The 17,725-nt window shown below is 45.2% G+C and overlaps 1 protein-coding gene across 1 annotated transcript in view; it reads right to left on the bottom strand.

The window, feature by feature from the left end:
• The window catches only part of ADD2 (adducin 2), a 113,616-nt gene that overhangs the window by 37,077 nt on the left and 58,814 nt on the right, over window positions 1-17,725 (bottom strand). The window contains exons 2-5 of the mRNA XM_061155661.1: window positions 16,308-16,422; window positions 10,090-10,306; window positions 8,261-8,399; window positions 50-201 (exon numbers count right to left, since the gene is read on the bottom strand). Coding sequence (XP_061011644.1) covers window positions 50-201; window positions 8,261-8,399; window positions 10,090-10,272 — 474 coding nt within the window. The 5' untranslated portion in view covers window positions 10,273-10,306; window positions 16,308-16,422. The remainder of the gene's footprint in view (window positions 1-49; window positions 202-8,260; window positions 8,400-10,089; window positions 10,307-16,307; window positions 16,423-17,725) is intronic.

Below are 17,725 nucleotides of genomic sequence, written 5' to 3' on the forward strand. Positions count from 1 at the left end.
GGTGGGGGCCATAGGCAGAGCCCCACCCAGCCCCGGATGCTGTCCTTACCGTCACGTAGGTGTCACTCAGCTGGGCCCAGCCATACAGGTCCAGGAGGCGGTAGACACTGCTGATCTTGCACCGCATGAGCCGCTCCCCCTTGGCCAGGTTCAAGGAGTCGGCTGTGTGGAGGTCATTGATGGGCGTCATCATAGAGAAGTCTGAAGGGGGACAGGGCGGCTTTCAGGTCAGGAGCTCACATCTGTGCTCCCCTGCCTTGCCCCCACCCTCTCCAAATTCTCCTGGGTACTACATCCATACACGAGACTCCTGTGGGCAGGAAATTCAACATCCTTTGACCCTGACTCCAGAGGAGAAAACCGTCCACAGAATGGATAGTTGTGCCCAAGAAAGTCCTCTGCTCCTTTAGAGAAGAAAGGCATTGCTTTGGGTCAAAACCCATGGCCAGACTCAAGGCCACAAATGAAAGGTTCTCAGCTCAAGCTGACTATAAACCCTAGAAATAGACATTGAATAAAAGCAAAAATAAATTTCTGAGTGGAAACATGGGTGCATTTTAATAGTTATTTTTAATGAAGAAGTTACTAAGCATTATCCTATTGTTTTAACTAACTTTTTCTCTGATTTGGAAAAGGGCAAACAGAAACCCAAGTCAACCAGGAGGTAAATTCCTCAACTTTTTCTGACAAGTCATAAACCTCCAGAAGCCAATGTGGCTGTGGTGGGCTGAAGGGCCGGAGGCTGAGGGTGGACCACTTCTGACCCCCTGCAGACATGCAGTTGCTTGGTTCTTTATGGCTCTTTCTGGGAATTTGGTAATACGGAAATGAACCTAGAGAGTTTGATAGTCTTCTACTCAGGGCACCCAAAAGGTCTAGTCTGTTCCATGAACCATGCTGACCACTGCCTGCATGCCTTGGGAAGCCAGAAGAGGGGATCTGAGCCCCAGCCCTCCAATTAATCAGTGTCTAGGAAACAATAAAAGAATCAATAGGAAAGGGTTCTGGCTTAAAATGATGTCTGGCTGGGAGCCTCCCAATGCTGCCTTCCCCAGCATCCCACTAAAACCTTTAATGGATGAAAATGCTCTTCGGAAGCTTCCAGCATCACTACAAACCTCACTGCCACACCACACGATGTATGTCCCGTATCAGGGTTGCCATTAGCTGAAATGATAAGGTCTGTGAATATGAAGGTGGACTGAGCGCATAAAGCAAGCAGAGCAAGCCTCAAACACCCCATGTCAGGAAGATGCCCCCAGAGGGCTTGTGCCCACCAGTGGTGGTATGCCTCTAGGGCATGGGTCCAGTACAGGAAGGTGACAGGGATATAAGTGGTCCAAAGACCTGGCTGAACTGGCAAGAAAAACAGCAACAAAATCTCAAAATTAAGGATTTCTATTTCAAGCTGAATAGTCGAGGATCCTTGCCTCCTTTCTAGTTCCCCAGACAAGTATTTGCCCCTGGCAGCAAGAAGGGAGGCACATGAAAAGCATAAGGCCTCCAAGCAAAGCTGGAGATAGGGGGAAGCTGTTGTTGGGAGAGTTCTTTGAACCTTTCTTTTATAAATAATTGTGGAGTCCCCAGAGATGATCAGGAGGCCAGAAGAGGTCTGAAAACACCTGCTATCATGTCTTCTGTGTCCTGTATCCCCTAAAAGTCCCCCTCCCCAACCCTGTGGGGCTTCCCATGAGGACTACCCACCCACAGGCCCAGAAGAGACCCGAGGGCTCCACAGGAGTCCCCAGTCCTCTGTCCTCAGGGTCTTCTTGGAAAAGATGCGTATTCTGATCAGCCTCATCAAGTGAAGATCTAACTGGGCCATTATTTCAAAGTACCTAAGAAAACACCGAGATGAAAATCCACCAAACCCCTAGAAAGCTACCTACACAATCTACAGGAGAAGAAAAAAAGGAAACAAACAAAACCCTAAGGCGAATGGAGCTGGACAAAGAACAACCTCTCTGGGCTTGGACTCATGACACCCGGAATTTTCCTTCTCCACATTCCCTGACTCAATTACCGTGGCATGCACCAACCAGATTTTCAGGCATCCAATAGTTTTCCTGGCAGATGTCGATCAGTAAAGCAATGGAAATGCTGGTCAGCCCTATTTCTTTCCAGAGGAAGAGTGTAAGATCAGAGACGTGAAAATGATGAGCAAGAATTTGATAGACATGGGACAAAGACCAGAAGCCCTGGCATCTAAGCATATAAGTAGTCAGTACTGATATAATAGAAGAAAAAATTTTGAGTTGAAAAAAGACGTGTGTGTGTGTGTGTGTGTGTGTGTGTGTGTGTGTGTGTGTAAACTATAAGGACTTACTGCCTTCCATCAAAAGAAAAATAACCCACAATTAAATGCTTTCTGACAACATTTCTGAAATATGAGGGTAAGGGGGAAATTCCACAAGCATCTAGGAAAAAAAAAAGGTTGCCAACAAAGGAACAAATAATAGACTGTTTTAGATTTCTCTGTTATGGCAACAGATGCCAAAAGACAATACTACAGGAGATTTACAAAAACAAACACTAAAAGTGACACAAAGCTGGTAAAAATAAAGAGACCATCAAAAGTAGCCCAGCCAACTATAAACAAAAAATAAACAGAGGTCATAATATGATCAAAGTAGAAGCCAAGGAAAATAATACTCTTTTGGACAAAAAGAGCCATTTTGTAGGTCATTTTATATGGAGTAAAAGCATAATCCATAATGGAGCTATAGCTATAAAAACATTTATGCTTTGAAAAACATTTTATCAAGATATACAAAGCAAAAGCGGCCATAAATACAGAGAAATGAACAGAAATCAAATACAGTGGGAGACAACACAACATTAATTTTTTATAAAATCAAAAATGATAAGTGAAGATATAAATTAAATACTATGCCCCAGGGATAGAGTCTACATCCATGTATCATTTAAATATGATATTAAGCCACAAAAAAATCTCATAAATCCCCAACACAGACAATAAGTAGGCTACATTTTCTAAACGTAATGCAATAAAACTAGACATTATCAATAAACCTTTAAAAGAATACAAATTCTACCACTAACAAATGAGAAAGCACACTCCCAGAGGGTACTTATTTTATTTTAGAATAAAAATAAAGCCAAAACAGCAACTGCAAGCCACCTAGAAATTAACAATAAAGAAAATTCTACATGTCAAAATTTATGGGACAAGATCAAATTTATACTCAGAAAAAAATTCATAGCCTTAAATATCTTTATTATTGTATTAAATATGAAAATAAATCAAATCCATTTTATTCTATTGTAGAAAAATATAAAGACTAAAATAAGCCAAACAAAAGATATGGAAAAGAATTGACGAGTATAAAAACAAAAATCAATGAATCAGAATACAAGGAAATTAGAAGAACCAATATGTAAATCCAAGAACTGGCTTATGTGAGAAGATCTATGAATAAACCAGTCTCTGGATTTGCCAGTAAGGAGGAAGCAGAAATACACAGCACCAGGAATGAGAATGGGAGGTCATATCCACAGCAGAAAGTTTAAATGATAAAAATAATATTGTAAATCATACTAGTAGTTTTTAAAGCCATGTGAAATGAATTATTTTATATAAATATGACCAAAATTTACTCAAGAAGCAGAAAAACAAAATTTTAAAGAACTTTAGATGAAACAGAAAAAAAGATGTTATCCAAGTATTTCAGATCTGGATAGCTTAACAAGTGAATAAGTCTTCAAGGAGTAGAGACATCCTACCTAATTGCTTTTGCTCCGTTAGGGCGAAGAAGTGGAGAAGGAAATGGCAACCCACTCCAGCATTCTTGCCTGGAGAATCCCATGGACAGGGGGGTCTGGCGGGCTACAGTCCACGGGCTCACAGAGTCAGACAAGAATGAGTGACTGAGCCGCGGCAGGGCAAAGAAGAGGGTGGGGATCACCCTGATTCATCTTAGGAAATTATAGCCTTAATACCAGTACTAAACAAAGGCTGCCCCAGAAGTTAACTGCTTTTCATCATGGGTAACTACGGATGTAAAAATTAATAAAATTCCAGCAAATCAAATCCAGAAGAGTAATTCTTAAAGACTGCATCAAAATCACAAATGATTTATTTCAGGAATGAAAAGAGTTCAATATTCAGAAATCTGTTAATATAATTCACCCACATCAAGGAAAGAAACATCAATATATACCAAAAATGCATTTTATAAAATTCAATACCCATTTCTGAGAAAAACCTATTATTGAACCAGAATACAAAGATATTTCCTCAACATGATAAAGAATAATTATCTCAAACTCTTGTGGTAAAAGAATTACCATTAAAGTCAGAAAAAAGACAAAGATGATTACTCTCTGATCTATTATTAAACATTGCTCTGAAAGTTCTAATGGATGCAATAAGAAAACTGGAAAAATAAACCAAACGGTAAAATGTTGAAGAATGCAAAATGACTATGTGATCTCTTCCTATATACAAAACCCAAAAGAATTCATTGAGAAGATATAGAATTTAAGAGCTATTATAATAAGGGATTAGTCTATATATATACATATATATTAAAAAACTCCAATGATATATAATATATATATAACTCCAATGATATATATATAAATGTATATAATGTATATAAACATAATATACATAAATACACACACATTTATATATATATAACTCCAGTGATTTCCCTAGGTGACAGCTATAACCAGAAAAAGATCTGAATGGAGAATCACTTAAAATGACAAATTACATAAAATTTCCAGAATAAATTTAACAAGAAATTAGTGTCAATGTATGTCAAAAACCACCACAATATTGTACTTACCTTCCAATTAAAATAAATAAATAAATTTAAAAAAGGAAATCAGCAAGCACTACATAAAATCGGGAAAGGAGTATGTCAAGGCTGTATATTGTCACCCTGCTTATTTAACTTATATACAGAGCACATCATGAGAAATGCTGGACTGGATGAAGCACAAGCTGGAATCAAGGTTGCCAGGAGATATATCAATAACCTCAGATGTGCAGATAACACCACCCTTATGGCAGAAAGTGAAGAAGAACTAAAGAGCCTCTTGATGAAAGTGAAAGAGGAGAGTGAAAAAGTTGGCTTAAAGCTCAACATTCAGAAAACTGAGATCATGGCACCTAGTCCCATCACTTCATGGGAAATAGATGGGGAAACAGTGGAAACAGTGAGAGACTTTATTTTTGGGGGCTCCAAAATCACTGCAGATGGTGACTGCAGCCATGAAATTAAAAGATGCTTGCTCCTTGGAAGAAAAGCTATGACAAATCTAGACAGCATATTAAAAAGCAGAGACATTACTTTGCCAACAAAGGTCCATCTAGTCAAAGCTATGGTTTTTCCAGTAGTCATGTATGGATGTGAGAATTGGACTATAAAGAAAGCTGAGCGCTGAAGAATTGATGCTTTTGAACTGTGGTGTTGGAGAAGACTCTTGAGAGTCCCTTGGACAGCAAGGAGACCCAACCTGTCCATCCTAAAGGAAATCAGTCCTGAATATTCACTGGAAGGACTGATGCTGAAGCTGAAGCTCCAATACTTTGGCCACCTGATGAGAAGAACTGACTCATTTGAAAAGACCCTGATGCTGGGAAAGATTAAAGGCAGGAAGAGAAGGGGATGACAGAGGACGAGATGGTTGGATGGCATCACCAACTCCATGGACGTGAGTTCGAGTAAGCTCCGAGAGTTGATGATGGACAGGGAAGCCTGGCGTGCCTCAGTTCGTTGGGTTGCAAAGAGTCAGACACAACTGAACGACTGAATTGAACTGAACATAAAAATAGCTACTATCTTTTCTGATGGACATTAAAGAATTAAATAATAAAAGACAAATCATTTCTGAAAAGATTTAAAATTCATTCATGCAGATATTTTCTAAGCACCTGTTACATGCCAGCTACTTTTCTAAGTTCAGGATACTACTCTAACAGTGAATGAAACATACAAATATCCTTTCCCCAATGGAGCTTACATTCTAATATAAAATTGAACATTTATAAAGTCTCCACCAAATTAATCTATTCATTTAATGCAACCCCATTCAAAATCCCAGAAGGAATTTTTTTGAGGTGAATGAAGAGACTTGACAAAATACTTCTAAAGTTATTTTAAAGAATCAACTCGTATGATGGCTGAGAAAAATTGCAAATTAATAATTAAAAGTATTTTATTGGATGATAAAACATAGGGAAGGTGTTTCTAAGCATACAATCAAAAGCAGACAACACAAAAGAAAATAATAACAGATTCAACTCCATGGAAATTATTCTACAACACAAAAATATCATGAAAAAATTAAAAAGCAAAGGAGACACTGGAAAAAATCTGCAGTGTATTTGATAGGGAGTAGAGAAATAGCCTTACTTTATAAAGATTTTTAAATCTGTAAAAAAAGAATATGTGTGCTCAGTTGTGTCCGACTCTTTGCTTCACCATGAACTATAGGCCATTAGGCTCCTCTGTCCACAGGATAGTCCAGGCAAGAATACTGGAGTGGGTTGCCATTTCCTCCTCCAGGGTATCTTCTCAATCCAGGGATCAAACCATCATCTGCTATGTCTCCTGTATTGCAGGCAGATTCTTTACTGCTGAGTCACCAGAAAAGCCCAAGAAAAGAATGTGCAAATAAAAAATTGGCAAAGGGTGTGACAGGCAATTTATTATTGATTTGTAGTCTGTTACTGTATTTCACTCTGATGATATGATAGGTGCTAAACAGCACTTTGTGTTTTAGGGTGCTTTTATTTGATTACTAATAAGATTGAATATTTTCATATACATATTGGGCATATTGGGTTTTCTTTCTGTCATGCCCAATATGTATATGAAAATATTCAATCTCATTAGTAATCAAATAAAAGCACACTAAAACATAAAGTACTATTTATCATCTATCATATCATCAGGATGAAACATGGTAACAGACTAACAGATCAGGGTGGAGGAAATGGGCATTCTTGCATTTCTGGTAGCAATGTAAATTCGTTCCATCTTTCTCCAGGGTAATTTGGCATTATGCATGACAATCTTTAAAACATGCATATAATTCAATCTAGCAATTCTACTTCTAGCAATTTATCTTAAGAAAATAGTCATGGATTTAATCACAGATTTATTGACAAGGATATTTTTTGAATTGTCATTCATAATAGCAAAAAGTTGGGAATGACCTAAAAGTCCAAAAATGGGAAACTGATTAAAATTAAATATGGCATATTCAACCATGCATAGAATAGCATACATCTACCAAAAAGTATGTTATATAACCATGTTTCTTACATGAAAAATTAAGTCAAGATATGTTAAGGCTATAAATTTGTGTGTATAATGTGATTGCATTTTTTGCATAGTCTCCATGTATTAAGAAAAAAAGGCTGGAAGGACACACACCAAAACATTGATAAGAAATTCTTGGTTGTAAGGATACAGTTCAGTGATTTTTAATTCCCTTTCTTGATTATTTTCCTAATTTTCAACCATAATCCTGTATTTATTTTATTGAGGGAAGTATTTTTCAATGTTTGTTTCTTAAAGATTGTGGGCAGAGCTTCACAGCCAAAGAAGATGGGTCTGTACCTAGCCTTGGCTGCTCTTGGCCCTTGTCTATGGAGTCAGGTTGGCGTGTCCAGTGGGGCGTGGAGACATCAGCTCCAAAGGCCTCCTTGCATCCCCTCCCAACTCCATCTCCAAAGGAGTGACTCCAGGGGACTGAGGAAAAGAGCCGCCTGAGAGCTGGGTGCTAGGAGGACACTAGGATTTTCTTAGGTTCTGTACTTAAAGCTAGAGCGACAGGGAGCTGAATTCTCACTCTCCACTGTCCACGCCCGGGCCTCAGGCAGAGGCCACCTTGGGTTACAAAACTCTTCCTTTATGCTAATCCCCTTATGAGGGGTGGGGGTGGTGGGGTCACACCTAGGTTGCCCTGCCTCTCTGCAGTGTACTACCCCCTCCCCCAGCAGAACCAGGACCAAGTTCTCCCTTCAGTCTCCACCACCCCCTGCCCTCCTAGTTCTGGGCATGAGGGATCATTCTCCGTGGGCCTTTACATCACAAGCAGCATTAGAAGCGGAGCTAGGTGCTTCTTTCCCTGCTGCCCAGATCCCCCAGGTCTGCTAAGGCAGCTGTACCACTCACTTTGTAGCCTGGCAACCGAGCTGCTTATTACTGTGCCTTCCCCCCACCCCCCACCCCCACTTCCTCCACCTCTGCTCCTGGCAGCTCCCCAGTTCCCCACGTACTCATGGAAGATGTTGGGAAGACTGCGTGGGAGGTGCTGGCCATGAAGTCCGCGATCTGCCGCAGGGCCCAGATGTTGGAGGAGTTGTTCCCCTTCTTCATCTGCTCCTGGATGAGGCCTTCCAGCTCCTCCCTGAAAGACTGAAGCAGGCCCCCGAGGCGTCCTCCCAGTGTTTCTCAAGCAGAAGGGATACTGATGGCCCCTCTTCTAAGTGCCTACCCATGGCCCCTGGGTCAGCTAGATCAGAGCCACATATCTGGGACCTCAGGAGCCTCCCCAAACTGCTGTGTGGGGAGCAGCAAGGAGATGCTGGGAATAGATCCTATTCCCTTTGCCCTGGGGACAGTACTCCAGAATCCAGGTTCTTCTGATGTCTTAGTGATAGTCTAGACCCCTCCCTCCATCAGACATAGCAGGACTTCACTTTAGTAATTAAAAGACATTTTAAAAAGCAGAATTGAATGCAAAAGTATGCCATCTTTCCTGTCCATTAGTCAGGCTGATGGCTCTTCTGGGCCTCAGTTTCCTTATGAGGGGTGGGGGTGGTGGGTCCTATACAGAAGGAGTTGATGACCTCAGAGGTCACTTCTGATGTCCTGCTACTCTAAGCCTGGCTTTTCAGACCATCAGGCCATGGATAGGGCATGCCAGCCTACCAGGTGACACTCAGGAGGAAATAGTGAGCCACTTAGGTGTTGAGGAATCTACAAAAAAGGACAGAAGCAGCATGACTGCCTCTTGGCCCGGTCTCCTGCCTGAGAATAGTCCCATCCTTCTGGTTCCCAAACTTCAGTTAGTACTAACTCTGCCTCCGCTCCTACCACACAACGGCCACCCCTTCTGGTCTCACACAGGGTTTCTGTCATCCCAATGCATTCTCCTCCAGACCCCCCAGCTCACTGTCACCTGTCACCAAGACCTGGGGCCCATCGTCCTTAGCATTCACTGTGTGCTCTCAGCCGGGTCACACACAGCCCACTGCATGCCCTGGCTCTCCAATACCTTGGTAGGGACTGGGGCAGAGCCCATCCTGGCCAGTAACTGGAGATGCCACTCTACCCTGGGCTTACCAACACTTAGGATCATGTACTGTTTCCTGAGGACCGCCAGCTCTACTCCCTGAGAGACCCATTGCCTCTGTCCACACTGCTCTTCCTCCAGCTCGGAGGGCCTGCATCACCGCCCTGCTTCACTGGGCCAGGAGACCCACCCTCCATCCTTCTCAACGCACCACCTGGGGAAGAGCACTGTGTCCGTGCCAGGCAGGTGCCAACTGACCTCAAGACTCTGGCCAGGGCTGGGTGACCCGGACTTGCCCCTCTGCTCTCTACTCCCCGCCTCCTGGGGCTTTCAGGCCCACTTCACTCCTGCCTTGGTGTGTCAAAGCCTTATGTGCCAGGACAGAGTTCATTGCGGTGTGCAGAAAAAGGAGCCCCAGACCTCCCACGTGGCGCCTCTCGCTGGCCCCTGGTTTACCGGAATCGTTAAGAGTTTTTGGTGAAGAGGGAGAGGAAGACTGGAAAGTGAGGCTTAGAAGGGGCACAAGGAACTGAAGTGGGGCTCCTGCTTCTCAGACCCACCTTCCCCAACCAGGGAGTCAAACACAAGCCATAAACTGCACATAAGCCAGGTTTTGCCATCTGCCAGCGACTAGGGAGAGACTCAAATACCCACGCAGCCGGAGCATCTTGCTCAAAGCTGAAAACTGCTCCGTGAAGAGGAGCAATTTCACTTTCGGGTTCACAGGGTGCACCAGCGTCCTCCGCACCCCTCCCCTCCCTCCTCCCTCCTCCCTCCTCCCCCGCCCGCGGGGATCAGACCCCCACTCACCGGGCTCTGCAGGATCATGGTGACGCGCTTCTTCTGCTCCATCAGATTGAAGTCCTGCCGCAGGTCGGCCGCGCGGTTGCGAAGGCGCAGGTACTCGGGGTCGTCCTCAGAGAAGCGGTCGAAGTACTGCTGCCCCTGCGCGGGCGGCGGGGAGGCGGCCTCGGGGACGGCCTCTTCACTCATCGTCCTTGCGGGTTTGCAGTCCACTCCTGGATCCCTGCCGAGTAGAAAGGAGGGTGCTCCCAGTCGGGGTGCACGCTTCCTGGGCCGTAGGGCTTGGATTGGGGGTGGGGAGTGGGATGAGGCTATTCCCAGGAGAGTGTGAGCGGGCAGGCGGGTTGGAAGGCAGGGCGCCGCGGCTGCCGGCCTGTAGGGGGCGCTGATGCATCGTCCGACTAAGTGAAGGTCTGTCTGTCCCTGGCTCCGCTCCCCAGCCCTTCCCCGCCTGACTCGGGGGGCTTGAGCGCCGCACTACGGTTCAGGTAGACTGGTCCCCCAGTGCGAGCGCGACCTGCAAGGCTTTAGGGGCGTTTTGTGATGCTTATCCACACAGTGTAAAGCTATTCACTGCGAGTTCGTACTTGATCTAAAATGTAAACCCTCTAAGAAGCCTCCTAAAACACATGCGGTGGGAAATCCACGAAACTGAGAAGAGAACGGGGAACTTCTAACAGGCTGAGCGGTGGGTGCTCTTTTCCCCCACAACTTTGACTTTGCTCCCGCCTCGGGAAAAGAATTACTGGTGAATCTGTTTCTGCAAAACGTGTCTCATTGGAGAATCATTTCTTATTATGAATTGAAAGGAGGTGTTCAATTTTTATTAGTGGAAAATGAGTTTCTCTAAATCCCAGTAAATGAATATTGAGAAACAGTGAAAGAAGGAATACTGATTGAAGGGCAAGATACGCCGGGCTGCCCAGAGGCCTGGGTATCTGGACCTGGAGTGAGAACTAGGGCCATCCTTGGAAGGTTGGGCTGGGGACAAGTCACTAATTTTTTCCACTAAAGCAGGCTTTTTAAAATGCCTAAATGGTGAGTGAATGAATGTCCTTATTGGGGTCCTGCTGAAGCTACTCAGCCTTGGCTTCCCAGCTGTGGGACTGTGGCCACCAGTCTCCCTTTGTGTCAGCGCTGCCAGGCCCTCAAGTCTGGGTTATCTTGCTCCTTCAACATGCGGAGGGTGTGGGGGCTTACAGAGCTTCAGCCTTCTCCCAAATGGCTGAGCCCCTTCTCAGCAGAAGAAGGCAAGTGCCTTGACTGAACAATAACTAGTTTTTGAAGTCAAATAGGAAGATACCAACAAAAGAGCTTTACCTGAGATCAAGGCACCTGGCTTTCATCCTTAATCTGCCCCTCCCTCACTTTGCCTCTGGGGGCTCCCTTCCCGAAGGAGGTGGGGCTGCCATTGTTCACTCAAAGCAGCTCCTGGCCTCCGGAGACCAGATCTGCTCTGCCCTTTAGGCTCATCCTGTTAGCCCAAGCCTTGGCTTTCATTCCAGTCAGCAGCTCATTATGGAACAGGCCTTGTTGACCACCAAATAGCATATTCTTGTTGTCTATGAGAAGTCTGTGACTTCTTCTTCCATCTTCTGTCAGCACTTTACTCCTCTACCTTACAGTCCTTCCGAGTAGGGTAGGCAGGGGCACACAGGCAAGAGACATAAGTGGGAGTCCATCCCATCAGCCCAGAACACTCAGGTGATTGATATTATTGTTATTTGCATTCTTGTTCTTTGGGGAAGGCAAATAGCAAGTCCAAGGGAAGACAGATGGACAAGGTCCTTCAAGGGTCAGCTGAAGCTCCGAACCCTTGGGGTTCTCAAGCTTGGGTGCACCTTGGAATCATCTGGAGAACTTTGAAAAATACTGACTTCAGAGATTTTAATATTATTAATCTTGGGTGTGACCTGGCTATCAGGATTTTTTTTAAGTTCTCTGGGTGATTCTAATGGGCAGCCATGGTTGAAATACCATGGATAAATGTTTGTGGTTGTGGCGTTTAACAGAAGGCATTCATTCCAGGGCTTCCCTGCTGGCTCAGCTTGTAAAGAATCCACCTGCAGTGTGGGAGACCTGAGTTCAATCCCTGGGTTAGGAAGATTCCCTGGAGAAGGGAACAACTACCCACTCCAGTACTCTGGCCTGGAGAATTCCATGGACTGTATAGTCCACGGGGTTGCAGAGTCTGACACAACTGAGAGACTTTTAAAAAAAAACTCATTCCAGGAGCTTACCATTTCTAGCAAGCATGCCAAGATGGCACAAAGCCTCTAACGCTAGTGTTAGGCACCACTTCCCATGGCTGTCCATACTCTTGACCTGGGCAGCAAGAGTGGTCCAAATGCCACCACAACCCACTTTTGCAAGTCTACAAAGCCATGACCTCTGGTCTTAATTCTGTCACTAATTAGTCAGCTCCTTGTGAAAGCTCTCAACAGATCTCCCCCAGTTAGCACCATCCTTACCAGCCATGTCAATGAGATGGAGGTGGGAGGAAGGAGTGGCCTGGGAGTGGCAGCCAGAAACAAACATTCTCTAAAGAGACATTTTGAAACATATTTGGCAGGTTGCTAGAATGTTTGAGATTGTACTTAGTGACATTTTAAAGCCAGATTCTTCATCTCAGTAAAGAGTGATTGAGTCTGTCAGGGATGTTTCTGGCTGAATTAGCTCTAGACAAGAAGGCTGCAGTGTTGCCCCAGTTCTGACATTCCCTTGTTCATGGACTCAGGTAAGTAATTTCCCTCTTTGGATCTCATTTTGTCCATCCTTAAATGGGGGAACGAACAGAATGGACCTTGGGGCCCCATCCAGCTCTGACGCTGTAGGGAGAGAAACAGACTCGTGTAGAAAAAGGCAGAAGGATGGAGGATCTAGGTTTCCTGGAGCAAAAGACCTTCTACCCACATCTCCCCAGTGCCTCTTCCTCAAGCCAAATGCCAAAAGAGAAACATCTGCAAAGAATACACATGACCTGCTGATGACTGCCTTGCATTTCAAGGCAATCCCATGCACATGGGTTGAGTTAAGAATACTTCACCTGCTTCATGCTCCCAGCAAGCCTCATCTCTGGAACTTGGGAAGAAGAGAGCACAAGGTCAAACATCATGGGAACGCAGCAGAGCCATGCAGACTTGGGGTCACCACCCAGATTCTTCTGGGCAAACAGTGCAGCAGACCGAAATTCTTCCAGAGGCATTGCCCCCACATATACACACCTATCCATTTTCTTTCTCTTTGGCACCGTCACAGCCCCAAATCTTTGATGTTATTTTTAAAATAGCAACAGGCAGTCCCTCAATGGGTACTCTGGATGTGGGCATGGAGATTCCTGTGTTCCTTGTAACACCAAGTCACCCTAGCTCCAGATGTGTCTGAACTGTCAGCTTCTCTGGGACTGGCACCATCTGGTACTGAACCTGCCTGGCCTAAGTCCTTCTCATCCAGGCAGGAAAAGGCTGGTCCTCTCCCTTCCTTTTGGAGTATCTGGATTTTCCGGGAATCGATCTGTGAAGTCTCTGAAGTAGCTCTCTCCCACAAAGCATGAGGAATGAAGACATTTGGGGCCCAATGGACAGGAACCCCTAGGCCGGCCTTCACTTGTTAGAGGCCAGTCCCACAGGGCTGCTCCACCACGGGGTGCTCCAGTGGGCAGGGAGGAAATGGAACACTGACTCCCTTACCATGACAGCAGGAGCCAGAGGCATCCTTTTGTGCTCCTTCCTTCCCTTCTCAAAATGTTGGGAGGTGATCAAAGCTGTGGGCAGCAGAACTTGGTGGTTAAAAGCAGGACTCTGGAACCAGACCATAAGTTTAAATCTCAGCTATGCCCTTTTTTAGCTGTGTGATCTTGGGCAAGTTACCTAACCTCTCTGTGCCTCAGTTCCCCAGCTATTAAACAGAGATTGCAACTATTTAGGGATTTTCTGGTGGCTCAGACAGTAAAGTGTCTGCCCATAATGCGGGAGACCCAGGTTCGATCCCGGATCTAACTCCTCCTTAGGTTGTTGTGTGGACTGGGTGAGTTAATGTACGTGAAGTAGTTCAAACGGTGCTTGGTGCAGAGCAAGTGCTATTAGCGCTTATTATGTGTCATTTAGGGGCTAGAATCATCGTAGCATGAGGAACGTGAGTAATGAGAGGCTTATGATTAAATTGTAAACAGGTGCATGCCAAATAACTGTAATTATATGTTTTAGTCCCCAAACTGATTCAATCTCAAGCTACATTAACAAAAAGAAAAACCAGAAAAAGACTGATGAGAATGCTTTTTACCCTGACCAGATAGTGGGAACGTGTCAACCTGGAGAGCGCAATAAAAGCATGTAAGCAGGGTGCTGAAGATCACAGAAGGCTGGTGCTTACAGGGCCAGGAGTGGCATCATAAAGAGTATGTGGGGCCTCTGGCTCCAGTTCCTGGCACTTGGGATTTCTAAAATGTCCACAAGGCATTAGGAGTGTTTTGTTGGTCATAATGGGCCCCTTTCACCAAGCCTGAGCTTTTATGCAAATGGGGTGACATGTGGAACTTAGATATTTCAAGGGAGGGACTGGCCACTGAGAAAGACCGTGCATATAATTAAGGGATTGGAACTCAGCCCCATCCCAACCATAGAGGGAGAAAAGGAGAGGTGCTGGAGATTGCTTTCAATCAAGTGGCAAATGACTAAATCAATTTTGCCTAGCAACAATGCACACCCCTATTAAAGAACCCTGGACGTCGAGGTCTGGGGGAGCTTCCTGGCTGGTAGGCACATTTCTGGGCTGGGTGGTGACCGATCCCACGAGCAGGCGTGGAAGGTCTGCACCATGCCCTCATCCCCCAGACCCTGCGCTCTTTCTTTTGACTATTCCTGAGTTAGATCTTCTACAATAAAACTGCAATTGCAGTTGCAAGCACTTTCAGTGACTTCAGTGAACTATTCTAGGGAATCATAGAAACCGAGAGGGAGGTTGTGAGAACCCTCAAATTTATAGTCAAGTCGGTCAGAAGTGCAGGTGGTCAGAGAACCACACCTGCAGCTCACCTCTGACGTGGGCGGAGTCTTGTCCATGACTTTGCTTTTTCTTATGTGCCCTTTTCACTCAGGGTAGTGTCAGAATTGAGTTGAATTGTAGGACATCCGGTTGGTGTCAGAGAATTGGTGATGAAACAAGCAACTTCAACTTGTGATTTCTTTTCATTCCCAGGACAACTCTGTGAGACATTGTCCCCACTTTACAGATAAAAAGACTGAATCAGAGAGGTTAACTAATTTGCTGAAGATCACACAGTGGAGTCGAGATTTCAACCAGGCCTGTCTCTGGCCCCAGATTCCTCATTCCTCCTCTCCAAATATCTGCTGGACTGCCATGTGAAAGGGGGATTAAGCTGATTCCTGAGAACCTCAAGGGGCCAGAACCAGGAAACCAAGTGGTTATTGCAGGCAGGCAGATTCTAGCTAAGGGTGCAAGGGTGAAATTTCCACCAGCAGGAGCTTCTCAGTAAGGAGAAGACGGGACGGGCTGCCTCGTTAGGTGGTGAGCGCTCTCCTTGGAGCCAGCGTAACCACAGGATGCTGTAGAGGGGCTCTGCCCTGTTGGCGTGGGACCAGTGACCTCCGAGGTCCTTCTGATGCTGTGATGGCTCTATTTTTGTCGTTGAAGCATCACTGATGATTGTTGTGCCAATCTGCACTGTACAGCGTAGTGACTCAGTTTTAGACATATCTGCATGATTCTCTCAATATTCTTTTCCATTATGGTTTGGAGATTGGTTATAGTTCCCTATGCTATACAGTAGGACCTTGTTGTTTACCGAGTCTATATATAATAGTTTGCACCTACCAACCCCAAATTCCCAGTCCATCCTTTTCCCCTAACCCTCACTCCCTTGGCAACCACAAGTCTGATCTCTTTGTCAGTGAGTCTGTTTCTGTTTTGTAGATAAGTTCATATGTGCCATATTTTAGATTCCACGTATAAGTGATATCATATGGTATTTGCCTTTTTCTGACTTCCTTCACTTAGTATGATAATCTCTAGTTGCACATGGTTGCTCTTGAGTCATTGGGATCAGGGGAGTTCATGGCAGTGACCTGAGTGTCTGGAAACTCACCCTGGTGAAATGGACCCAACCAAACACTGTGTCTCACCCCTTCCCCCTCCCCCTCACAACCAAAAACTGTGTCTCACCCCTTCCCCCTCCCCCTCACCACCAGAAACTACCGACTGATTACCAGGAGGCAAGAGCAGCCTTGCCCCAGGCTGCCTCTTCTCAGCACTCAGCCTGCACACTCTGCTCCACTGCCCAGCTCGATGACATCTATAGGACCTCAAACATCCGGGTAGAAACTGGAAAACACAAACATGACAGACATCAGGGTGTTTTTTGTACCACCACAGCTCTTTGCCCTGTTTTTGCAGCACCATTAGGTGCTGGCTGATTTTAAGAACTGTTGGGGAATTCTTGAAAATGAACTGAAGATGAATTTTTATTTTAAAAGCAGATTCTGTCTACACAAAGGTAAAGAAAGCTTCATTATCTTTACAATTGGGGTAAAAATTCCTTTCAAAAAGAGTTGTTGGAAAAATCCCTTTGCTGAATGTTGGCCAAGGGACCCCAGGCTTTGCCAGTGGTTTAGCTGGTAAAGAATCTGCCTGCCAATGTAGAAGAGGCCAGAGATGCAGAGTCAATCCCTGAGTCAGGAGGATCGCCTGGAGAAGGAAATGGCAACCCCCTTCGGTATTCTTGCCTGGGAAATCCCATGGATAGAGGAGCCTGGCAGGCTACAGCCCATGGGGCCGCAAAGACTAAGCACGTATGTACCTACTACCGCCAAGGGGCCGCAGGGGAGAGTGGCTGCTCTGCATGGTGGAGGGAGCTGAAGGTGGAACTCCGAGCAAGCCCAGAAGTGCAGACACAGCTGGGCTGGGAGGGACTGACCCCTTCCTGACAACCCACTCCCCCAAATACTTCACTAACAGCTCCTAAACCCACATGTGCTGGGGTGACTGATTTTTGGATGCAGCCCAAAGAGGCAGAAGAGGCCTGAAGAATATCACACCCTGGGAAAGTGGGAGGGTTTTGAAGTTGCACAGACCATGAATTGGTGGATTTAAGCCAACGTCACCTAGAGTTCAAAGGGAAGGAAGGCCCCAGCTAATATCAAAGTAACAGGTCATAAAGGACTACTGAAGGAGGAATGTAAAGTAGTTAATGTCTTATAAACAATGGCGAGTTACTGATCCAAAAATCCTAGTCACTAATCCAAAAAGCCTGAAGATCAAGGTCATCAAAGGGTTAATCATCAATATACTTTTTTTTTAAATGTGATAGTTATGGTTTTTGGTTTTTTTTTTTTAACTTGGGTGTCTGTTGTTCAGACCCAGAGTTGCTTACCTCACCCAGAGTTGGTGTCATCCCCACCCCCAGATCCACTTCCACCCATGGGTCTGAGGACCTGTGCTGTCCTGCCGGTCTTGTTTCATCTGCCAGGAAAGGAGGGTGCAAGGAGAATTCATCTTGGGAGGTCTGATATGCCTGTGGGAGTCCGGGATGCTGAGTGACCCCTGAGGCACCACTGACCTCTCGGTTTGTCTGGGCAACCTGGGCTCAGCATTCCAGGGCTGAGAAGGCCCCTGATGGGTCCAGTCC

Source organism: Dama dama, chromosome 11, assembly GCF_033118175.1.
Source record: "Dama dama isolate Ldn47 chromosome 11, ASM3311817v1, whole genome shotgun sequence".
NCBI classification, from domain to species: Eukaryota; Metazoa; Chordata; class Mammalia; order Artiodactyla; family Cervidae; genus Dama; species Dama dama.